This window comes from Aquila chrysaetos, chromosome 4 (genome assembly GCF_900496995.4).
Source record: "Aquila chrysaetos chrysaetos chromosome 4, bAquChr1.4, whole genome shotgun sequence".
In the NCBI taxonomy this organism is placed as follows: domain Eukaryota; kingdom Metazoa; phylum Chordata; class Aves; order Accipitriformes; family Accipitridae; genus Aquila; species Aquila chrysaetos.
Window position 1 is genome coordinate 71088131 of NC_044007.1, and position 25356 is coordinate 71113486.

A 25356-nucleotide genomic window follows, 5' to 3' on the forward strand; every position below is an offset into this window, starting at 1 on the left:
GGTTTTGGTTTGTTTTTTTTTTTTTTTTCAAAACAAAACAAAAGACACTCCCCCAGTTTCACTCCTGAGAAGGGCTAAGCTAAGTTTCTAATTGTTCTACTTATCTTTGCTTTTCACTGACCTCATTCACCAAAGCATGCTAGCTTGTTAACACTGAACTTTAGAACCACTCTACATTTGGCTTAATGTCAGAGAAATAGAGGTGACTAAAGTCAGGTTACACTGAGTGTCATGGACATACATAGATGCTTTTACAGTATAAAAATGTTAATTTCTGAGCTTATAACTTACACTTCCATTTTGTACATATATCTGTAACTTTTGTTTTGTACATGAATATGCAAATCATGGTTTCAACTGCAGATAAATAGGAAAGGAACTAAGCATTAAAACAGTTCAGCTGTTTCAGTTCAGTTGCCCTCCTCTTTAGAGATATCTAGTGGCAAGAACCTAACCAGTGAGTTTAGTTACAGTACAGGGAGCTTGTACATTCAAATCCAAACGAGTGCAGCCTGTTGTTTTAATTATAAGAAATAGATGGCAGGAGTAAACACCAGATCACTCATTACTCTATTTGTTATCCTTGCATAACTTCTGTTGAAAGAGTAAAGATGATGAACGTGCCAGTGGGTGTACGTATTGCTGAGGAAGTAACTGACAGCATTGGTCCCTCTTGGCTGTTGCTTGTTCAGCAGTTGGTACTTTTTTCCATGGAGGAATCTCATAGTTCCACAATATTGTGTGCAACTGTACATTTCTTCAACATTTGAAACAAAGCTTTTAGAGAGCTCTGTGAAGAAGATAGGAGTGACTTTGCTATCTGTGTCCTGTGTGACCGTTGATGTACACGTGCTGTTGTGTCAAGAACGCAAGAAATCATCCTGCTTTTTAGCAATGAAAGTAGCATGGCTGTAAGGGAGAAGAGGGAATTATCCCAACCTTACTGAATAGTCAAGCTAATTTATCAAGGTAAATGATCTCCTGTGTCTTAGAAAAACATAGGCATAATGAATTTATATTTTAAGTCTGTCATCAGTTTTAGAAAACAATTTTATGAACTTCTGATGAGCTATTCAGCTAGACGATTACCCAGAGCAAATAATTGTTTTTAAAAATACATACTTCCTTAATTTCTTTCTAACTTCTTAACTTTCTTGAATTCTATTTTTAAACAAAACAAGATGAAAGCAATCCTAATAACTAGCTCTGTCCATAGCCACTATTAAAAATGAGGTTTTAATATCTGGCACAGTAGAATTGAGAAGAGTATTTTAATTCTCTGATCTCCAGGACATCCAGAAAACTGAAGAATCAGAATTAAGGAGGAAGACTTAGCATTTGTAATCCTTATTTATTGATATAATAATGGAGAGTGTTGCCCAAATTCAAGAACTGTGGAATTTCATGCCACCAAAAAATAGTTGCGATTCCCCAGCACAGTGGTTTTGAAACTGGTAAGTAACTTCCAGGGCCAAAATGTGCGTGCGCGCGTGCGTGTTTGAAGTGGAGTTCCAAGTAGCAGCTCTGCAGGGAGCAGCTAACTGCAGCTGCAACTGCCAATTGTTGGTAGTTAGCTGTTCTTTGGCAAGTGCAATCAATCACAAATGGTAGTCTGTGTGCTAACTTCTCTCCCACCATGGAAGAAATAAGCTGTTGCTGTCATGACTTCGAAGTAGATGTGGAAAAAAGGGCTGTATTTGGTACAGAGGAGCCCAAAAGTGATTGCGCAAAAACAACCAAAGCAAACCAAAATAACAACAAACAACAAAACAGTGGTCTCATTTGCTAACATGATTGTTTGTCATTCCTTCACTAAAGCATATAAATATAAAATTTGCTCTGAATTACAAATACTGGTTAAAGAGCACATTAACATTAGTTTTGGTCAGGCCCCCTGCCAACAAATTCAATCTGAAGAGAGACAAATTTTGCTTATTACATGCCCCTGTGATTAAATTCTCTGCATTTTATCATCTTAAAAACACTGAGCTAGAAATAACTCTAATGAGAAAAGTCATATTACTCAAATGTTTTCAGCATTTAAAAAAACTTTCTTTTTTCTTATAATCAAGAAAGCTTGCACTAGGAAATCAGACATTCAACCAATAGAAATCATGCTGTAGCTGTCATTAGAAACCATAATGTGAGTATATAATGTTTCAGAAATTCCCTTTTGTTAAGTACCATCAGATGAATTTGACACTTCTCTTTCATTTCAGTTACTGTCTTGAGACATATGCCAGTCTGTAGAGTGACAGGACACATGCACTGATGCAGAAACTGATTTAATCAACATTACTGTATTCCTTTCTGGAACCAAGGAGTAAGTACAATTCAGTGGCAAGAAAGGCACTATTACTTGTATCCCTAGAAAGTGTTGCTTAGGCCAACAGATTGAAATTTTCTGGTGTGAAGCAGTTTTTCAGTGTCTGCCTTCATTTATCTTCAGTTCATCACTTCACTTAGAACTATCCTGGCCTGTCAGCTGGGAAAAGAAATGCAAGCAGTTCCCTTGTGTAGACATCTAAACCAGGTATTTCTTCCAAAAATACAGCAGAGGGACTAATGCCTTGTGTAATTGGTGGTTACAGCAGTTACAGAGGATATGAGATATCTCTCTTCAAATCCCTCCTCTCTATGCTGTCCTTTGAACTAGTTGAGCAGCCTAACAATGATGTCATTCTTTGCTTTAGAAGCTGTGCCACTGTAAAATGATTGCATTAGTGAACATATGTGACTTTCTTGTTCGGTAATTCCCAAGAAGGGGAAGGTCCCGTTCCAAGTACATAAATAGTGCTGAAATACATTCAGCAGAGATTGAGGCTGTGGAATAAACTGGATTTGGATCTCTCCCATCCCAGAGAAGCGCTCTTGTTTTCATGCTGTTGTGTATTTAAAAAACAAACCAGGGATGCTTCTATTTCTGCCTAGTTCAGGTGGGAAAGGTTCAGCATGGGCTCTAAGACTGTCTTGTGAAACCTCACAGAAACACCTTGCCCATGCAACCCGGTGAGGCTGAGGCACTTACCGGGTGCCTACATTCATGGCATCAGCGAGATTTATGCTGTTAGCTTCCTAGGAGCCTTGACTGGCACAAATATGCACCTTGGGGCCCATAGATGCCTTCTGGCTATGTCTGAGAACAGAAAGCACTCTGGGTATTAGCAAAGGACTAGATTATGTGGCTGAATACCTCTAACTTTACTTGTTTTCCTTCTGGTTGACTAGTCTAGCCAGCATTTGTACTTTCTATTTTTTCTCACTTGAGAAACATTAACAGAGCAGCTTGAATTTGTTTGAGACATTTGCCAGAACTCTGCTAATGATTTGATGATGTGAAAGCTGCAGAAATTGTGCTGTCTTTCACTTGGAAACTCACAGTTGTGTGGGCAGTGACCTTTTCATATCAGGTGCATACTTCCTCTTGTCTACCTCTGGGCATGAGTGGTTTAGTTTTCTATCTATCTTGGATAATACTATTTTTTACTTTTTTTTTTTTTCCCCTTCAGATGTACCTTCTTGTGTTTTGTTTGCCTGTTTTGTATATTAAAGCTATCCAGGAACAACTTCTTGCCACTCAAATCTTTTCCAGCTAAAATAATTAAATTAAAATGAGTCCTCAATTAGCCTAGCTTTTATCACATTTCTGCCTGTATTTTTTGCAAAAGCCCTCTCAAAAGACTTTTTTTTCCTTCCTTTGTCCATGTGTCTTTATTTCACCTCTCCTCATTTCACACACAAACGTACCCCTACACTAGTTTGTTTAAATCTCAGTCTTTTCTAGCCAATTCTGCAAGGCACATGGGAATTATTTATGTGAAAGATGCTATACGCGACAGAGCTGCTGCTGCCCTTTACCTAGAAGCTTTACTGGGAGAGTAAAGCCTTGACCTACTTAGTGTTGAGCTGCAATAATGTTCTATTTTTTTTTCATTTACACTAGCCAGGCTAGCCAGAGAAATAGCTTTTGCTGTTCAGGAAATGAAGAGTATGGAGGTCTCTGCTGTGAAGGCGGCTTCAGCTCTCCTTTCAAAAGTAAGAAGTTAAGTATATTTTAAGTAAAATATATATAGTTTAAGTAATAACAACACAGAATTTTATCAAGGTTAGTACTACAGCCTATAGTTCTTCCAACCTAAGGCTTGGAATAGTTAATTCAACATTGGGTAAGGCTTCCTGTGTGCTGGGATGCAATGAGGCATTCTGTAATCTTCCTCAGCAGCCTTTATTGCCAAGAGGTGCTTTGTGGCTGCATCTGTATTGAAAAAGCTGTTGACTTCTACAGGTTTCCAAGTCTGGATGCACGTCTTGGTCATACTGTAGTTCCAGGCTCAGACTCAAGACCCAGACACATAGGAGCTCTCTGTACCCTAGAGTCCGTGGAAAATAATAGTGATATGCCCCAGAAGTATTCAGCCGGGGCAGTGAGGGGAACCGGGACCCCAAGCTAAATACCTGGAGACAAGTATAGACCTTAGTAGAGTAGGGATGGAGGTTGTAGAATTAGTCTCACATCATGAAGGATGCTACTCACTTGCACTGCCAAAAACTCTGCTTTCTCATGAGGATAAAGCAGTAAATGTGAAAGTATTGCCAATGCCCTGAGAGGAGAGGTGGCCAGAGCGCAGCCAGAAGTGCTGTATGCAGCAACAACTCGGGGCCAGCCCCTTTCTTTCACTTCCATGTGAAGAGATAATTTGAGGCTGTGACTGCAGTGCTTCAGCAGATCCAAAGGAGGAGCTGAATGGCTCAAGCAGAGTGTCAGGGCAGGATGAGACAGTTCCCTGGGCCAGCTATCCATTTTTTTAATGCAAATTGTCATGCTCCTCCCAGCTGCTGGGCTGCTTTCCTGGCAGGGTGAAAGGTGCTGTCTAGAAGCCTTGTCACTGAACAGTGCTGCTGGGAATGGGAAAATACAAAGGGTCTTAGCAATAACGTACTCAGTACCTGAGTTTGTTCTTTTGTTCCTGTTTTTCTTTTCCCAGTATCTGATCTTAAAATCAGCATGGGAAAACAGGGGAGGTGATAGATACAAACCAGTGGCTTCTTGCAACAAGAAGCCTAATTCTTTCTTTTCTATGCAGTGTGAGAAGTTCTCCAAGAGCAACTTTGTTTAAAAACCAAATAAGGTTTTGCAGAAATACTGCTTGCTCTACTAATTACATGATCTGGTTCCATCTAATCATGAAAAGACTCATCATCCCTGACAATGGGCTAATGTACTTTCTAATGTTGCCAGTATTGTACAGTTGTTACACTCTCCCAATGAGCACTGGGACCTTAAGCGTGATGATATGAAACCTTTAATCATTAATGAAAACAAGCAATTTGTCTATGATCTTAGTTTGACAATCCATAAAATAGTGTTTCTCAAATGACAAATTAGCAACTTGGTTACAAAGAACAAAGTTTAAACAACACAACAGTTGTATGCACAAAGCTACCACGTCTTTTTTTTTTTAAATCAGGAAAAAAATTTATTTATAAAAACGTCTCATTTAATTTACTGTCGAGTCTCTAGCTGAATACAGTGGTTTAGAACACTAACGGCCCATGCTTTTATACAGATTAGCCAAAGCATGAACATCAATGAAAATTAACCCCCGAAAGTAACTTTTCTTTGCTTTGTTATGAGCCACAACAGTGTTAAAACTGGAACAGTAATGAAAGCAACACAAGAGTTAGGAAGCACAGTTGCTTAAAGAGTAAAGGAAGTATTTTCTTTTGATGTCTCAGAATAATAAGAAAGTTAGAAATGGCAGAAACTCCTCTGTAGATTAGTCCATAGAAAGCATTGTCTCATGGGGCTTTGGAAAAGTCCTGTCTGGTGGCTAATGCACTAGGGCATGATGAGATACATTACAGAGCCCCCAGGCCAGTAACTTCTGAAGACAGCCTAAAATGTAGGAACAAAAATGAGGAAAAGAAAAGGAAAAAAAAAAAAAAAAAGGCAAAAAAAAGAAAAAAAAATCTTCTCACTATTAAAAAAATAACACTTGAGTACAACCAGCATAGAACAGCATTTCAATGCAGGCAAGTTTTCTCACACAGAGGTTGGTGGTTTGGTTTTTTTAAAATGTCAGTTACTGAAACAGTTACAATAGTCCAGAACAATTTTACAGCAGGTTTCTAGAGCTGTTAAATAGCTGAGGTACCTTGACATTATTTCCAGTTTCTCCTTCATTATATACAAACAAACAAACAAAAAAAAGCCCAAAACAAAAAAAAACCAAAACAACAAACCCAAACAACAAAACCAACCAAAAACCCCATTTGGATAAGTGCAAACTGTAACAATGGCAGTTCTACAAATGGTTACAGTGACAAAACTTAGTGCAAAGGTACTAAGGTGAAGAAAAGCCCACAGAATACAGAAATGACACAAAATACTGAGATAGTACTTAGCCCTATACAATAATAATAACACACTTTGAAATACCATGTTTTAAAAAGTATTGCATTTGCATTGTGTTTTTAGTTTATATTAAAATGCACTGAATACAGTTCAATTGTTAAAGCTTTGTGTCCAAGGAGTGCAAAGTGTATGAACATGGCGGGCTAATGGGATTCTGGATTCGGAAGTGGTGAGGAAAACAATATTGCATTACTGAGTTATGCAACAGAAATTAAAAAGAAGGTGGATGGACAAACAGAAAATGCAGTTAAAAACTAGTTCCAACAGCTAGCAACCAGCCATTACATCACCCAGCTCTCTTCGGTTTGGCTGCAATTAGGTGTCTGGTTTTACTTAATCTGAACATCGTTAAGTTCCTGTTAAAGGGATGTTACTTGTTCAGGCAGCAACCTTTGAATGTCCTTTGGTAAGCACTAGATTTTATTCGTAATTACAATACAACCCGATTGCATGATTAGCGGTGAGTTAAATAGGGATGTATTTTGTACAGAAACCTAACAAAAAATGGTCATTTTGGCTGAACAAAATATATGCGGGAGAGGGTACCAGAATAGTGACTGTGCACGTCTGATTTGTACCTACTCTTAAGTACTTACAGAAGTAAGTACTGTGTCGGTATATAAAACATCTGAGTGCAAAAGGAGGAGCCTGCTCTCCTTCCCTAAAGCAGAGTTCTTAAAATTACATTTTTCCAAACCAGAGAAAGATTGTTGCGCCCTTAAAAAGAATGAAGTGGAAAGGCTCAGGTGCCTGATAGGTTTTGTTTTTTTTTTCTTTTTTTTTTTTTTTTTTTCTTGGTTGTCTTCCAATCGTTTTAAGTTAGCGGTTTTTCTTGGACCAGAAAGCTTCATTTGCTGTATGCAGAAGTACCTGAGCTTTGGTACTTTCTAGCCCCCATCTCCTGCTTGCAGGCAGGTGTCGGGGCAGGGAAGACGGGAGTTTTCGGGCCTGTGGAGAGCAGCAGAATGACCGAGGGGGCCAGCACTTCACGAGTGGATTTCAGGGGCGCTAGCCATCGCCAGAAGTGCCAGATTTGCAGGCTCTAGCAATAGAAAATTCCTCAGAGGTGCCAATTTGCCATAGAAAATTGTTCTGCGGTTGGAGGGATCCCTTCAGAGGGATCTAAGTGTATTTATATGCCAGGCAGTATTGCCGGAGCAGGACCCGGCTGTCAAAATTTCGCCTCATTTACGTTTTTTCTTTCTCTCCAGGTGTCTCCTTGCTGGGGTGGGGGCAACCCTGCTGTGCTGCGGAGCTGCCGGAGGGGCAGCCCTGGCTGCGGCCCCGGCGGAGGGACGGCGTCGGGGGGGAAGCCTGCTGTTGGAACTAGTTGGTAGGTGGTGCCCGGGTGTTAGTCGTTATGGAGAGCGGAAGACGACTTGAGTCGGCAACAGTTAACACTAGCAATTTAACAGAAAATAAAAGATGCCGTATTGTTTCCTTGATAACTAGTATCTACCACAGACTCTTGGTAGAGCTGGCAAAGCTTGCATTGTGTCTCATCCCTTCAATATGGAGCAAACTTCTGGCGGTCAGATTTCTTAACCCCGCTCGTCGAAGGAATTTTGGCAGTGTAAGCGGACAAACTCCCCGTGGCCCCCGCGGCGGCCGCGGCATTTAGTGCCAGGAGTGGGACAGTTTTCATGCCAAGCAGACTGGAGACAGGAACGGCATAGTGGGTGGTTGGCAGAGTTGGTAGGGGAGGGGGGGTACTGACGGTAACGGCGGAGGCGGCCGCCAGCACGGCCATGGAGGTGGGGGTGGAGGTAGGGGTGGCAGACTGAGAGAGGTTCATGTTGAGGTCAACAGGGGTCGTGACGGAAGCGGTCTGGGTGCTGACTTTAGCCATCTCTAAGCTGCAAACGAAGAGAGGAAGAGGAACAAACAGGTTGGGAGGGTCCAGCCAGGGCGGTGGGGCCGGGAGGAGGAGGAGGAGGAGGAAGGGAGGGACAGCAACCACGAAAGGGCAGGATTAGATCGGTGGACGAGGGGGACAGACGAGTGGGAGGGAGAGGGGGGAGAGAGAGAAAAAAAGGGAAAATGAGGGTCAAAGGAGGAACATGTTATGTGTTAAAGAAGAGAAATAACAAAAGGGTTTTTCATGATTCGATGGCGAAAACATTACTGAGACTCTAAAGTTCTTTCAAAAAAAAAAAAAAAAGAGGTTGGGAGGGGTTGCTAGTTCATTTTACGTATGAAAAAAGAAATCTAAGGAATGCAGGTAATGGCAAAAAGATGGAAAAAACGAAACTTAAAGAAAACTTAAAATAACTATGAAGTTTACTCCCCAGCACTGATATGGTGAATTTCGCTTTTCAAAATTACGGTATTTTTGAAAGGGGGACGCGGGGGGTTTTGGTAATTTGTTTCAATTTGTCAATTTTGTGACAGAAATAGTACCCTTTGTCATTTTGCTAGGATGAGAGGAGACTGAGCAATGATTTGCTGCTTCCATCTAAGGCATAAAGTTCTGGTTTGTTTTGTTTTGTTTTAGAAAGTTAGTTTTTCTTTTCATTCATTGTGAAGTCAATGTGCATTTTTCATATAAAACAAACCTGATCAGCCAATGTGTTCACTTTGGTTTGTACTTTCCCCAGACTTTTTTTTTTTTTGTAAATCACAACAAAATATTTATGCAATCAAATTATAAGGAAATTAGTAAAAAGGAAGACGGAAAAACACCCCGGCTTCCACAGCAGCGGTATCCTTTCTGAGCTTGTGGCAGTGGTTACAGTGAACATAAAAGAGTTACCAGCTGACAGACAAGGTACTACTACATGGATACAACATACACATCAGCAAGACGGACCCCACCAGCACGAGGAAGTTCAGACTGACCCGACCTCTGAGCCCAAGGCAGTGACGGGCTCTTTGGAGGATGCAGATATCAAACCACCTTCACTTTGGTCTAACTCCACCCATTGGCAGGTGAGATGAGTTTGGACCATGTACTTAGGCTTTTCTGTACATTTTTAAACAGTAAAATACAGTAATTCCAAGGACGCGTTGTTTTTTTCAGATCACAAAGCATTTACTTAGATAAATCATCCCTTTGCTGTTTGTTGCAGCTTGTGCACTGGCTCTCGGGTCGGAACAACCTAAATACTAATTTCAGGATGTGTTTTGCATGGGACCAGCTGGGAGGTGTGACAGCCTACTGTATAAATAGGACTATGGCTTAGAAAGTCTTTGCTAGCTACAGTTATATGTGTATTAATTCCAAGTTTGGTGGTTTTTTTCAGTAATTACTAACTTGTTGGGCTCCTGGGCTTTCTCCTGAGGTGAGCCGAGGAGCTGCAGCAGCTTCTCCCTCCCGGAGCGGAGTGTGTGCCAGGGAGCGAGTGGCTGGCCGTGCAGAGGACCTCCTGTTTTCCTATCGGATCCCGTCAGGCCTGGGGAAGCTTCCCAGCACAGGGTTTGTGCCGGTCCCTGTTGGCACTTGGGGCTGGCTGTGCAGGCTTAGAGAGCAGCAGCTGTAGCCAGGCTACAGGTTGGGAGGGGAGCGCGGTCACCCTACTCGGGGCTCGGAAGAGCCTCGCTTTTCCTCACCTTAGACTTACGTGCAGTTTTGAGAGTAACAGCCCCTGGTCTACTCCTGGCCAGACAAAGGCAACAACCAGAAGGCCTGCCCGCTTTACGCAAGGGCAAGGATGTAAGCGATCAACCCCTGCTCTGCAGGGGATGGGGACGTTGGACTAGAGCTTCCCAAAGCACTGCTGCTGACGGTGAGTCTAAAGGGTGCCTGAAGCGGGTCTGAGCTGGGGAGAGGAGCGTGGAGGAGAGCGAGAAAGGCTTGAGCAAGGCTTGAGCACCGAGCTGCCCTCTTTCCCACAAAAGAAAGAGGGCTCTCGGAGTATTTATTAACTCCTCGTTGGCTTTTGCCAACATTGGCGCACGTCTTCTCTGAGGGGCTGGGAGGGGAGGAGGGCGAGTGCGTGAAATGCAGACCCGTTTGTGGGAGGTAAAGCTTTTGTTTTCCTACCCCGTGGTGTTCATCTGTCCCCATGGATAAGCAGCTCAGAATTTTTCTAACCCTTGCAGCAGAGTTGTTCTTTGCAGAGAGAAGAGCATCCTTGTGCTGTTAGCCGTGCTACTTGCAATCTACTCGCACAGCAGGATTTACATCAAGAATACTGAATCAGTGAACACAACTCCACTGTACGTCCTCGACTTGGGGTGTAGGAGTTACACGGTGGTGATACCTTATGAGGTTTTGAAAAGCTCAGTTTATATAGTTGGATTTTTTAAATATTTCTAACACAGTATTATTCTGGGAGGGAGGCATATAGAAAGATAATGCAGGATTCGTGTTTCAGTGACTCCAAATTTGCCTACCTTGCATTTAACAAAAACAAAAAAATCCGTACTGATACGGGGGGTATTTGAGCCTGAGTTTTTTCCTGCACCAGCAGGGAGAATAGATCCCACAGGCTAAATGCTGGTGTTGGTAGCAGCCACTCAAACTCTCTGTCTCTGGTGTACTCACACAGGTATGATTAAAGCAGTAATTTGCCCTGCTTCACATTTATTACTGGTGGTAACGCGCAAGGTGAAAGTACGTCAGGTTAGCTATCGGCTGTCCTGTGACAGCAGCAGTTTCCCAAACCAATTGTAGATGCAACAAAATTAAATGTGAAAGCGGATGAGGCAGCCTTCGTACAAAATTTCATGGTGCCAATTCTACGCTGTCCCTTTGAAGACCTACACTTTATGAATATATACATTGAAGGCCGCATCCTGCATTACCCAAAACTGCTGAAAAGAATAAAGCTCGAGTGTGACTTTGGCGGTCCTGTTAGCTCTGTGAATGAACCTCTTATCAAAATGGCAGTAAAAAAATATCTTCAGGAAACTGCTTTTCAACAAGGAGCAAGTCCTGCTGGCTACAATTCATCTATAATCCAAAGTCAAATATTACACAGGAAACCTAAACTGCAGTTCATTCTTAATAAAAGCTAGAAGAAGGAATTGGATAATGAAAATCCAGTTACTACAGTGGAGACCAGTTAAGAGACAGAAGATTTTACAGGAAAAAAAGACACTTGGACACATTCTACTCATACAGAGGTCAGCGCTCAGGTAATCAATACAAAATCAAAACTATTTTAGAAAGATTTAAATCTCTGTCTTGATATTTATCAATGTATTAATATATCTATAATTTAGAGTATATTGTGTACATATTCGACACCAGATTGCAATAGAAGTCTTAAAACAACTTGATAAATTATTCTATAGATGGCAGCTTTGGTTGGAGGCTAGTTTAAAGATACACAGAACATTTCAGGAATACTGTGGATAGATAGTTTTTTACATCCTATGCTGCCCTGGGGCATTGATTTATGCAGAAATACTGGCCCTGGAAACCAAACCACGAGAATGACAGATCTTGTGGGGGAGAGAAGAAAAAAGTCCACCTTACCCTGAATGCTTATATGGCTTTTATTTATATATAATTATTATTTTGATATACCAGACTATACCTTGGGCAGTCTAGGTACTGTACTCAGCTCTTCCCCAATGCTGTTTATTTCATGCCACTCTTTATTTCATCTTTAAAAGAGACGGCAGTACTTGTGGCAGGTTCAGGACTGACAAACACTGAAATTGGCTCCCAGCGTGCACAGGCAGCAGCAGCAGCAGCAGCCTAGATCTGCCTCTCAGAAACCTGCCCGAGCACCTAAAACCCAGCTACAGCAGACCTCCCTCTTGCCTGAAAGTTTCTCGGTTCTTCCTCCAGTGCGACTGCGAACTAGCACTGCTGCTGTGGTGGCACCTAACTGGACGGGAATTTCTCTTGTGAAAGGAGAAATCTGGAATAGTGTCACTTTTTAAAATGAAAAAGCCACCTTAATGTCCTATGTTACCTTAGAGCTTAATTTATTATACATTACTTTAGGCGTCTTCATTTACAAATGAAGTCACTTTATCTAAATACAGTTTCAACACATGGTACATAATAATATATGATTGTTTATTGTAGATGATGGTAACAAATGACTTCTATCTAGAAATTCAACAGGAAGAAAATATTTTGTTTATGGTTTCACAGGGTATAGATAGAGTATCCGTGGTATATGACTGCTGAGAAGTTTTCTTCTTTGCAAAAGTATGTTAAAAGACCTCATATATATCCCATTCCATCAAAAGAATCATTAAACAGTAATAAACAGAAGTGTGAGAGTTCACAGGCTTTTCTAAAGTGAGTCAAACAGGTCACTAGAGTTTCTGTCTCTGGTGAGCAGCTCACTGCAACTCCATTAATAAGTGCATTATTTTATTTGCATGCTTTAGCTGTCTTGAAGATCTTAAATTGTTATCTTCTGAGATCCAGATGCATGCCATATGGTGTTTGAGCAACTAAAAATGAAGGGGTCTATTCTCATCTCGATGTGTGGGGAATCCCTGAACACCAAGAGAAGAACATATCCTTAAGGGTTAAAGGAGGGAACACATTTTTATTTGATTACAGGGCTTACGGAAGTGACATTTGCTACAAAGAATATAAATCAAAAGAGCTGTAGGTTGTTTTAGAATTCTGGAAACGGCTTATCTTAAGCTTCACGACGCCACCCCTCAATATAGTTTTCCCTAGGAAACTACTTTCAAACCGAATTATAAAAAGTAATATTTTTGTTTGCTGTACCACAGAGCTGCACAAACATCCTTTTCCTCCATTAAGACATTTACAGTGGCTTGCAGTGGTGCACTGCAGAACTGGGCTGGAGAGGAGCTTGGACCATTGGAAGCTGTAGACCTGGTATGACTACAGCCCCCCCCCCCCCCCCCCCCCATAAATCACATACTTTCTACTACCTTAACAGCAAACATAGTTAAACACAAAGCTTGATTCATATCACAGTATTTTGGGGGGGGGAGGAAATAAAAGGGGAAAAAAAAAAAGGCAATAAAATACATAGATACTCCCCCTCCCCACAATATATTGCCTTGGTCCACCCTTTACAAGTAGATCTATGAGCACTGTATGCTTTGCACTTCCTTCTCGTAGCAATTGCAAATAAATGTGGTATCAATTTTAGTATTTTTTCTAAATAATCATATAAAAACTGATAGAGACTTAAGCTGTTGCAATGGTTTAGCTAAACAGCCCGTGCTTCCATTAATTCTGGCACCAAGAAGTGGAGAAGCAGATAGTCTCACCCTGTCTCATTAGGGAATGCTTTTCACAAATTTGTGATGCTGTCTCTGAAAAAATAAATCCCGTGCCTCTATCAGTTTAATATCAACTCTGAGTGGCAATTTCCAGTTAGTAAATTACACCTGTTTTGCAATCTGTTTCACTATATTTGCCATTTAGGACAGTAAAATGGGTCTGTGAAAAGTATTTTCTTCTAAAGAATTTATGATTGTCATTTCATTTAATTTATCCGCCTGTATTTTAGGTGGATGCTAATGTTGAGTATTCAGATTTTTCAGCTTTTGTCATTCAGCATGTACTTGGAATTGCACTGGATTAAGCTCCTTTCCATATAAACCAACAGCAAACACAGGTTCTAATGACACAGGCTTTACAAATCATTAGGAATTGAATAATACTATGCAAAATGGACACTGCGAAGCAACTTTCTGGATCTATCCAGGACAGACATTTGCTGGAGAGCAGACAGAGCAATCTTGCAGAAGCGTTATCACTTACAAAGCAAACTTACCTTGCATTAATGAGGTACTGTGCTAAGCTGATGTTTGCAGGGGATCCTGTGATTGTAACTTGTCGTTCTGCGGAGCCTTCTGTGGCATTAGCAATCTTGATCTGCGCTCCTGACATCTGCCTGATTTCATTTATCTTACTGCCTTGTCTGCCAATAATGCAGCCTATTAACTGGAGTGGGACAAAGACTGAGATTAGTGCCACAGACACAAGCAAAAACCACTTAACTGCAATTTGTAGTATTGCTAAAAACATGGTTATGAAAAGCTCAATATCAAACCAAAAGATTTTTGCTGTGCTGTTTGGAAGGAATAACTAACTAGCGCAGTCTATTGGCTCTACGGTGATACGTCTCTAAATTGAGTTTTGCTGCTACATGATTATCAACTCAATATCAGATTATTTTGCTGTCTTCCGTGGCAGGGAAATGACAGCGTGCCGACGAATACAGAACAGAGCCTGACTTGCCAGTGGCAGCAGCAAGCCAAGAACAGCAGCTGGAAGTCACGCTGACCATCCAAAGCTGCCGCTGTGCAGCTCTGCACCGTTCCAGCGCGCCGCTAGTCCTAGACCTCCCTGGGCACACGTGCTCCTTGCTTGGCCAGGTACTGTGCTATTAAAGTCAGTGGGATTTACAGCTCTGTAACTGCAGGCAGGCGCAGGCATAGGATAGGAAGAGACTGAAATTTGTCTGCGTTCCTTTGCAGAAACTTACCAAAACCCGTATTTTGTGGGTAAAACTGAGCCCGAGTTGTGTGTGTGTCCCTAGATCCCCAGGTGTTTTTGGTAAAATTGCATTGGTGTTATCGTCAATTAACAGTGTTTTAAAGGTTGTTTAAATGCTCTTGGTGGAGTCACAAGCTTTTGGAAGCTGTGTGCAAGACCTCGAGAGAGTGTTTTGCAGCACACCTCACTAACTGGTGCAGCTGGGGTAAGGGAGTGTGACAGTCGTGCCAGGGCATTGCTCTTCCAGCACAGGGACCCCCCCCCAAGAGCAAGTGGGCACCAAGCCAGCAGCTGAGGCTGAGATATTTTGGCCTCTGTAAGGGTGAGAAGGGGGGACTTTTGTTTTGTATTAAGGAAGGGCTGGGTGCTGAGAAACTCAGCAGTGGCCAGAATGGGTGGGAAATGGAAACTTCGCTCTACAGGTCTGTTGACACTGGGATGATGTTGCCAGTCTGGCAGAAGGCTGTGCCAAGATGCAGAGACTGCCTTCCCCTCCCACCCTTCCCGCTGCTTCAGGCCCTGACGTGTTACCCTTTCTGGTACTGTAGTGCTTGGAGTATCTTGCCAGAAACAGATTCACATTGTCCAGACATTTTATCAAAAGAAGGGGAAAAAAAAACCCCAATGTAATCCTTGCTTCATGCTCAGGGACAAGCAGAAAGCCAAAGCGGGTACCCAGGTAGCTGAAACAGAGACCGAGCACGAGGGGAGCACCCATGAAGGGGAAAAAATGGGGTTTCAGGAAATGCACATGCGATTTCCTGTCCTGTTCAAACAGGAGGGCCTCGCTGAGCTCTCTGTCCTTATCCTGAGGACCTTAGTGTCCTACCAGAGCATCATTGTACAGCAAAGCTGGCAGCATGAGATCCACTCTTATCTGTTAAAACCAGGTGATGGACCTCCATAATTTTGTTCCTGTGAATCATTTGCATGCCCTACTGTAGCTAGAGTTTACCCAAATCTGGTCAGAAGCGTCCACTATTGCAGAAGCAGAACGGAGCACAGAGCAGGGAGAAACTTTGGGTTGTCTTTACTTGACTGCTAGCCAGAGTTGTCCCCCCAAACATTAGAGTGGCTTGAAATGGCCAACAGGAGTGGAGGCTGTCAGTATTTCCTTCTGCCACAACCAGCATCTAATCGTTTCTGTGATGATGGTCTTGAAGCGACTGGTCAAGAATCCATCTGTTGGTACTGATGATCTCACGAAGCAGTGACCAGAATTTAGGCTCTGTGAAGTAGCTGTTATGGTGCTCATCATGTCTTCAGATTCCTCTGATACTTTTCCCGCAATGTGCAGGTCTGAGTATGCTTCTGGTTCCTTTAATAATGATGTCCTAAGTGTCAACAGGAAAATGTAGACTGCACATATTCCCTCAGTCTGTCCCCAAAGCAGGAGTGGAAAGGTGATAAAATTACTTGGTGTAAAAAAAAAATGTGCAAAAATATATAAAAATATATTATTTAGAAGAATTTCAAGCAGTCCGGTTAACAGGTGTGGTTGTCATTATGGCATTCAAAGCAGAGGAACTGTGTGGGACCGTTGGTTCTTAAGGCTGTCTCACAACGTGCCTGAGGTGTCTGGTTCACCAGCTCTGAGAATGCAATTGCTGGGTCACTCGGGAGGCTACTGCTTGTACGTGCTGAGGGTCTGCCAACAAGGCTTGTAACCCGGGTGGGTCAGTACAAAGAATTTGCAATTTCCTAGCTGACTTTGAGTTAGGGAGTGAGGATTCAGTCCAGACACCGGTCAAGGATATTGCTGCTGCAAGCATCTGGCAGAGAGGTTTGGTAACCTTCGGTCTGAAGCTCTCCAAAGTCATCCTTTGTTGCTGTGACAATGGGCTGCTTTTGAACGTGCTCTGCAAGCCGTGATGTGACGTGCAGCTCACGCAGAATACACTTCTCCGTTTGCCATGCAGGTAGGACAGTAGTGCTGGGGTGCTTGGGCTCTCTCCGGGGTGCCTTCCCTGTTATGTATTACTTACGCCGAAATTTGTGCAGTATCTGAATAGTCAAGAGCTGATGGGTTCTGGAGGAAGTTCAAGGGACTGGTTTTCATCTACAAAGCTTTGATCAATCAGGCCATGGACATTTGGTTTTACATAAAAACACTTGCCCTGCCTTGCTTTGAGATGATGAAGCCAAGACAAATTGCATCCAAACATGTATCTCTCTCTGAGACTGACCTTTCTAATGCCATCAGCTGCCCACCCCCCCCTGCCCCCGCATTGTTCTGTAGCTGGCCGTTTCGCACCGTTTGGCAGGCGATGTGTAATTCAGACCCACAAAAGTCCCTCACCACAAAAGCAAGCTTCCCCAGACTTTGAAAGCTGCTACCTTGCATGCGATGCTGCGTGTTTTACAGACATGGGTTTGCTGCTTTTCCACGCTGAGTAGACAGAGTTAGTTAGGGAATGTCGAGGACAGTAAATACATAGCTGTTTTTAAGGACTTTAAGTAAAAGTGCTGCATTATTTTTGATGCTCACCCTCACCTGCTTTCTCAACATACAGTGAGCGTTACTCTTACTTACAGAATAAATCAAGAGGAAGTTCTCCAAAAAAGAAGTGATAAAGCTAGCCCATGTGAGAGAGGAGCCAAACCTCCTATAGACAATACCAAGCCTACTATGCACTATAGTATAAAATATATACTATAAATATACATATGTGTAACATACATAATATACACATATGTACATACACACATGTGTATGTATATGCATATATAGTTTAACTCTTTGAAGACATGAGCTCAGATCAGATGTGCACCTAGCCCAACAGCCTGTCTCTGACTGTGGCAGTAGCACATGCTTACAAAATTTAAAAAAAGGGTAAAAACAGTGTGAGGTATAAAACAAAGTTTCCACTGGTATCCCAAATTCCCACCTAAGGCTTACAGGCCACCTGAGCAGCCGCTGGTATCTCTGCCTTTATGCTCAATAGTCCGTGTGTCTGACAATTTCTTTTTGAACCTGTTTCTCCTCCTGCTCAAGAAGGGCCATAGCAGTGACCTGCAGAGCTTGCTTGTGTGTGTAAGTAAGTATCACTATTTGTCCGTACACCTCAAAATTTCAGCTGCCATCTCCTCCTTCTTGGACTGTGAGCACCAGGGGAAGACTGTTCCCTTTTCAATTTCTCTGCATGGCTTCCGATCTGTCTTCCTCTACCTCAGTGTGCCTCATTTCTTCTCATGCCAAAAAGCCCCAAACAAACCAACCCTAAACCATGGATTCTGCTTTTTTGCCTTTTTCTAGTTTTACTCTGTCCTTCAGTAGCATTCTGCTGGTACCAATGTAAACAGGACTGAATCAGGAGTCTGGACTCTTAAAGGGTGGGACTGGAAGGTCCACTGTGATTCCTCCAGCCCCAAAACTCTTGATGCTGATAGTTTCTTCCGATATGCTATACCATCTCTCGTTCAGGTCCCTCTCTTCCATTTTTTTTTTTTTTCTTCCCCATAATGCTAAATATAAATGCTAAATATATATATTGTTTTCCCATAGTGCTATAGTCACTGACAGAGCCTAATAATAACAACTTTCTGCTGGGTGTTTCCTGCACGTTTGTTCCTCTGTGTCCATCACACTGTGCTACTTCTGTGCAGTGCTGGGAGCAATCAGACTTTTAGTTTTTGGTTTATTATCTGAGGCCAATGCTGCAGAGTATTGCTTGTCACAGGCAGTGGCATGGAGCTCACTTTCTTTTTAAATACTGGTAAAAAAAAAAAAAAATCAGATTCCTTTCTTATAGTGAATATAGTGCTGGTAAAAGGGCTAAGGAATTAGCCTCTGCAACTTGGTATCTGCTGTCCGGAGCAGAGGGGTTGACCATACCTGTCCACAGGTACACTGCTGCCAACCCAGAGCAAGTCCAGTGGCTTTGGCAAAGCCTCTGCATTAGTTGAGCGAGCAGGTGCTCGTCTTGAAGGAGACTCTTCAAGCGCTTTACTTTGTAAAGATACAGGCTTTCTAAGTTCCAGGTTTGGGTTGGTTTTGGTTTGGTTTTTTTTTCAGTCAGAAATGCTGAGACAGAGTACTCTGTAGGGAGAAATAATCTCCTGAGGTATGATTACAGTTCTTCACAGACCTACTGCAGGGCTGGGAAAGAGATGCTTAAATACTCTGTGCCTCTTAAAACCCAATAATAATAATAATAATAATAAACTTCCCTTGCACCAGGGTAATGCAAAATCTCAACTATAATAATTTCACAGGCTTTGCAAGAAGGCATACAGAAAACTGAGAAACCACGTTCAGAAATGAGCCTTCTTATTACTTGTTTTGTAACCCAAATGACTCTGCAGATTGTGTGCATTTCAATTTATTGTGTACTCAACACCAGTTCCCATCCTGTTCCCTAAAGTGGGCAGCAGTAGGTGGTTCTGGGGGGGGATTACTTTTAATGCTAAATAGTGCCTCGTCCCACAAATGGGCTCACTTTGCTTCTGATGGATATTGTCTGCAAAATCTTTCTACTGATTCTTGAGCTCATCTGGACAGGTCTACCTGAGGAATCAAATGCCATTTTTTTTAGATTAAGGGGAGACAAAAATCAGGCCATGTGCAAACATATAAAAAATGATTTAAAAAAAAATATTTTTTTTTGGATAACCCATCCCCTTAAACATTGCTAATTGACAGAATCTGGTTAATTCTGTATTTTGGCTTTGGGCATTATTTCTCTATTACATGAGAGGCTCTCAGCAGTAAGGTAAATTTATTGAGGTTGAATCCACAGGTCCCTTGCCTTCGGTAGAAGTGCTTTGATTTACACTACTGCAGGATCTTTCCCAGCATGTCCTGTGTGGATTATTAAGTCTTTGCCTAACCATTTTTTTTAAACCCTGTTATACAGCTGGAAAGTTTCTGAGCCAGGGATGGACTTAGCCAGCAGCTTAGTTTTATAAGACCATGGCCCTCGTTCTCAGGACTTTTCTGGAAGGGGGCTGGAGGGAGGGAAGGTGCACTTTTCCTGTAACGAGTAGGTGGTGGGTGGCCTTGCTGGAAGTCACAGCTCGGGTCGGACGCTGCCTTTATATTCTCCTTAAGGGCTTACGGTGATTCTCTCCACCGCAGGCGATGGATTGGGGATCTGCAAAGATGAGAGCTCTGTCCCCCCAGTGACCGCTGGTGAAAGAGGCAACGCCATGGAGACCACCTTGGAGCATCACATGGAGCCAACGCTGGATTTCACCGTGAGCTGCTCCGAGAGCATTTGGCACATGTGGGTCCCCCGCCATTGTTTGCAGGGAAGTACTCCTGGCTCCACAGGTAATGAAGGCACTTCTTCAGTATGCCATTTCCAACTTGGATGGACTGACATTTCTGTTTCTATGGATTATTGATCAGATTTATAGCTTTCTTAAAATGTTCTTGGTGCTTTCTGAAGGGGAAGTTGTTTTCCTGTTACTTGTTTCTACCTGTCTGTCCCACATAAATGCAAAATATGCATAATTTTTAATGAGACAGGTTCTTTTTATTATTGGTTTGTTCATTTACTCTCAATGGGCATTTCGGGGGATTGGATCATGAAATCTTAAGACATCTGTTAGCTGTGCCAAATCAGCCACACCCAGAGATACCATCCCTTAAGGACCTGCCACTGTTAACACCACTTTGTTCTGGGATTTATGTGAAACACACTTATATTGTGTAACTTAGGCAGCAGCAGAAGGCCAGACAAGATCCGAGCAAGGAAAGGCAGGCAACCAAATGCCCCTATAAGAGGTTTTGATGAGGAAAAGGAGGTACTAGAGAAAGATCAGAGTGACTTTTGAGAGCGACCTGGAGAAATGTCCTCTCTGTTCTCTTTTTGGAGATACCCGAAGTTATGAGAAAACCTAGGAAGGCAAATCTTCTGAATTCAGTATTTGGAGAGGAAGCTTTGGCTTTTAGCATGTGGAAAATAACTCTCTGTGAAATGCATTTCTTTGTTCTCTGGTATCTCTTTGTTATTGAGCAACAGGTTAGTTGCGATTATCAGCATACCGTATGAAGAAAGTAGCATGATATTCTTACAGGAATTATTAATAACAGAAAAAAAAAATTCTGTCACTGCCTTAATGCCAGAGGGAGTGAGGAAAATTTATTTTAATATGCAGCTATGCATATTGTAAATGGCTATTAATATCTACTTTCTGTAGACTAGGCTAAAGTCTGAGCTCCTTATTCTCTTTATATCTGATTTTGCTCCATCAGATTCTTACCGAGGCTTTGCCTTTATGTGCTTATCATTATCTTGGTTTTAAAAAATCAGCATAGCACATGTAGATATACACTGACTTCTCTTGTAGCTGCAGAGCACGTAGATATTTGCAAGTCTCATGTTCTTCTCACGCGTGCTGGACTTTTGCACATGATAAGAAACATGTGATAAGCGCATATGATAAGAAACCCGTGGGACTCATGCAGCACCGGGGACCCCTGGAGTTGAGGCAGACAGGAGACTGGCCACATGCAGCCAGCCCCGTGCCAGGGCCTGCGGCTTCCTTCACCTTCAGCCAGATGAATAATTGCCATACCACACCGACTGCCTAGCTATCAAACCCGGGACTAGGAGATGCGTAGCAGGAAAGCAAAGTCAAATTACCCATGCAGGCTTTGCCGCACAACTGCTGTTGCCTCTCCTGCCCTGCCCTCCCTCTGTGCACAGATTCGGACTGACAGGGCGCACGTGAAACACGGGTGCTGGCGTTTTTCCCCCTGCAAAATTCCCAAGCAGCCCCTGATGCCCAACGGGATGCGAGAGCCCTTCCATGCACACATGCAGCGCGTGTGGGCAGCGCTAATGCCTTTCGGTCCTTTAACGCACAACTTGACACCATGTGAACGTCAGAACTCCCTTTCATCACCTGTAGAGGTCCTGCAGGCTGTTTCTGAGCCTAACCCCATTTTGGCCTTGGTTTCGCACCCTTAGCAACAACAGCAAGACATGCACTGCATAGCCAGAAAAATCTTCTATTAGAAACAACGCACGGATGTGTGTTTGCTTTTCAGAGAATAGTGCTGAGGGCGGGGCATTTCATACCTCCTGGATGAGAAACTGATTTTTTTTTTTTTTTTTTTTTTTTTTTTTTTAATTTTCTACTGCACTATAGGACACAAGGCCAACTTTCTCCCTCTCCTTCTCCACTATGAATCCTGAAAGAAGTGAAGTCAGAAGAGTGACCTTGGATTTGTATCACTGATGGCAAGAACAACATCTGCCTGAAAGTGGAATGAAAAAACTTGCACTGTAAGGATAAATAGGGTGCTCCCATAAAATTCTCAACATACAATAAATCGGGTTGTAAAGCAGGTACCGATAAATCAGCAGGCCATCTTTTAAGTAACAGAAAGCTTACAAAATCACAGCACTCACACCTTCACTTCTTTGTTATTCTGTGGTTTTTTCTTACTGTAAATCATTGCCACTGAGTTTAATAGGGCTTACACAGTATTGTAAGTATCTCTTAAGTAATATAATTGCTATTTGTGATCCCACTCATGCTTGAAAGCTTTTTTTACTGGAGGGGAAATCTTCAATTTTCCAAGTGACTCATTTGTAATGAGAACTGAAAAAAAATCACCCCTGTTTGCAATGAAAGTGAATAAAATGGGAAGGCATTTTTATATGACACACAGCATATCAGTTGGGCATTTAGAGTAGCTGGCTGAAGACTCAGCACCATATTGCTCATGGAGACTGAGTCTGTTGATCACAGCCGGTCCAGAGTTGCTGGAGCAGGAATGTTTTTAGCCCTTGTTTTTCAAGTAAACTCTTATATTGCACCTTTACATAACTGAAGTAGCTTTTTTTTCCTCAGGAAAAAAACCTGTCCCAGGTAAGCGCGGGATGCAGCGGAGACTGGCACAGCACAAGCCGTTGCACGGAGGATTCCAGCCCAAGACAGCACACGAGGCTGCACGTTTTTCCACCCCCTTCAGCCCTTCTGCTGAGACCGCCCGTGCTAGTGCCACCTGAGAGATGAATTTTGGTAACTCATCTAAGACCACTGTAAGCAGCAGGCACCCAGGCTTTACGGAAGCCGGCGCAGCACCGCGGCACTGGCACCGTCGTGCAACTAAACCGGCATCGCTGGAGACCTGACGCTGCTGCTTCTGCCCAGCATTTCACTAACCTTTAATACCCCCTCCCCAACAGACTAAAAGGCGTACAGTTTATTCTGGGGACTAGTGTTTACAAATCAGCCAAAGATGAAAGGTTTCCCTGCCAGTGGCAGAGGAGCAAGAGAAGAGAAAGCGATACTGACTATTGGTCCACTTACATCATTGGGAATAGTAAGTTCATGGGAACTGGTTGGAGTAGTGGCATCCAGTCCTATTCAGGGGACAGAGGGAAAATGTTACGCCAGTTGTTTGCAAGAAGGGCAAGACACAGCAAATGGTATTTTAAAGAAGGAAACATACAGGAGGAAGGAGGAAAAAAAAAAAAAAAAAGAGGAGCAAAGAAAAATAGAGAACTGCTAGTGAAACAGAAAAGAAAGCAAGAGATGCAAAACTCAGAGGGCTGGACTAATTTTAAATGAGTCTTATTTTAATTAACCTTTAAGCCACCAAAGCAACAAATGTCACATGAGATTCCACAGGGTCATAAAAACCTTCTAGAAAATGAAGGGTTTCCCCTAAAAATAGTCTCTGAAGTTTGTTCTAAACACATCAATTGAGAAATTAATGGATGGCTGAAATTTGACCTGTCTACCAGGAATTCTAGAATATGGAAAATGGAAGTGGAAGTCAAATGAACAATTAGCAAAACAAAATACATAGATACAAAAAAGAAAAATTAATGAATTAAAATAAGGATGAGGAAATTAACCTAGGAAAATTTGGAAATTATATGTGGGATTAGCTGCTGAAGAAATGTTGGGAAGGGTAATTTTGAAGGGAAATGTACAAAATACTCTAAGCTGCATACATTTGTTTGTAAATTGGGTGGACAAAAGGAAAATGCTCAGGAAAAATGCAATTACTGCTCTAACACAGAGTAACAGAAACGTACATGTCACAAATATAACCAGGAAAAGATTAAGGAGCAGCATGTTAATGACAAGAATAAGGAAAATATAAAGCTAGGAAAGGCAATTTAGTATTACTTGTAGATATTTTATCAGATACATCATGAAGAAACAAAAGTATATTTTGGATGTCATGTCTCTTTCTCTCCTTTTCTCTTTTTTTGGTGTTGTTTATTATTATTGTCTGTAAAGACATGCCAAAAATACTCATTTCCAACTAGAAAAGATGGAAAAGAAATACTCTTACAAAAAAGTGAGTCACCTACATTTTACTTATGTTTACATTCAATTAAGAGTTGCATATGCTTATTTTACATTGAATATAAAACAACCAAGTTGCTCACAGAATTTGATGTATGTGATAAAATGTTATTTGCCATACAAAGCATGTACCAGTACCTCTGTAATTCTGTTTTGTGGAGTTTTTAGATGTCAAGCATGTATTAAGTGAAGTACAGTAAAAATGATTTATGGCAGGGTTAACTGACTTCTCACACTTGAATCAAGAATTTAGCTTCAGCTTTAGTAAGTACAGACCAAAATTGCAGTCTTTAATTTAACTAAATTTCCATTGCATTTTGTGGCTCTATCTGCATATCTAGTAGGAAGAGGCACTTGTCCCAGCAGCGATGATTACAGATGATCTTAAGACATTTGGCTCTACAAGGAATTTGAGTTTCAGCGTGCTGTAATTTCTTTAATCAGTATTTCTATACCACGATTACAGACTGTTTTCCTATGTTTACTTCTTTCTGAAGCATGTTACCAAACTAGAAATTTGACAAGACGCATGCCCAAATACTTCACTCGGGACCGGCTGGTACATACTGTATGGTCCATAACAACTTTACTTAACAGGGACTGAACAAAAGAAACTCAGGGCTTTTAGCTAATGGCACAAATGAAGCGGTTTTGATTAATAAATGTACCAAACAAAGCATGTTTTAGTAATGATGAAAGGAACTGTAACAGAGGTACGGGAGGGAAGAACAGAGATTAATGTGTAAAAACAGAAGGATTGCTGGTCATTGACCACATTTATTATTAAAATGATGTAATGACCATGGGAAACAAAGCTGTTAAGAAGAAGGACATCCCCAGGGGGTCATGGGTACGTACCAGGGAAACCAGGGGTGGTCTGCCCAAGGGGAGTAAAGGGGGGATGCTGCATAGCCAACTGGTGAAGCTTGGTCAACTGCAGGGCAGGATGGGAAATTAGAACTAACCAATCAAATGGAATTATTTCAGAGCAGAGAAACCATCTTACATGTTCTAAAACTGGATTAATTAAAATTATATTGGAAAAAAAAAAAAGGTTTAATCATTCATTCTAATCTAACGTAGAGGAAAAAAAACCAAACTGGTTATAAATGACATCTCTACTGTTATTACATGTAATGGCTATTGTTAATATTAAACTAATTACTGTAGAATTACATATTAAAAGAACTCAAATATATCACATGCAAAAAAGACCAAGATAACTGTCATTTGTTCCTGGGCCATTGTACTTTCTAGCAATTATTAC

General features: G+C 41.9%; 1 protein-coding gene and 2 long non-coding RNA genes across 18 annotated transcripts in view; 2 read left to right on the forward strand and 1 right to left on the reverse strand.

The window, feature by feature from the left end:
* The window catches only part of LOC115340598 (poly(rC)-binding protein 3-like), a 149835-nt gene that overhangs the window by 6533 nt on the left and 117946 nt on the right, over window positions 1-25356 (reverse strand). For 8 of the 16 annotated variants that reach the window (XM_030012432.1, XM_030012434.1, XM_030012435.1 and 5 more), the window contains 4 exons: window positions 24948-25023; window positions 23079-23131; window positions 14086-14255; window positions 6075-8271 (listed from right to left, as the gene is read on the reverse strand). In XM_030012432.1, coding sequence (XP_029868292.1) covers window positions 7923-8271; window positions 14086-14255; window positions 23079-23131; window positions 24948-25023 — 648 coding nt within the window. In that variant the 3' untranslated portion in view covers window positions 6075-7922. Of the gene's footprint in view, window positions 1-5287; window positions 5897-6074; window positions 8272-12278; window positions 12821-13392; window positions 13622-14085; window positions 14256-23078; window positions 23132-24947; window positions 25024-25356 lie in introns of those variants that run through there. The other 8 variants (XM_030012446.1, XM_030012442.1, XM_030012443.1 and 5 more) reach the window with 5 other exon arrangements.
* LOC115340601 lies at window positions 765-17631 on the forward strand. Its single transcript, XR_005932170.1, has 6 exons — window positions 765-969; window positions 1291-1454; window positions 2220-4035; window positions 7627-7988; window positions 9067-11494; window positions 14508-17631. It is a non-coding gene; the product is annotated as an uncharacterized LOC115340601 (long non-coding RNA).
* Window positions 21909-25222, forward strand: LOC121233236. The gene is made up of 2 exons (XR_005932171.1): window positions 21909-22045; window positions 22617-25222. It is a non-coding gene; the product is annotated as an uncharacterized LOC121233236 (long non-coding RNA).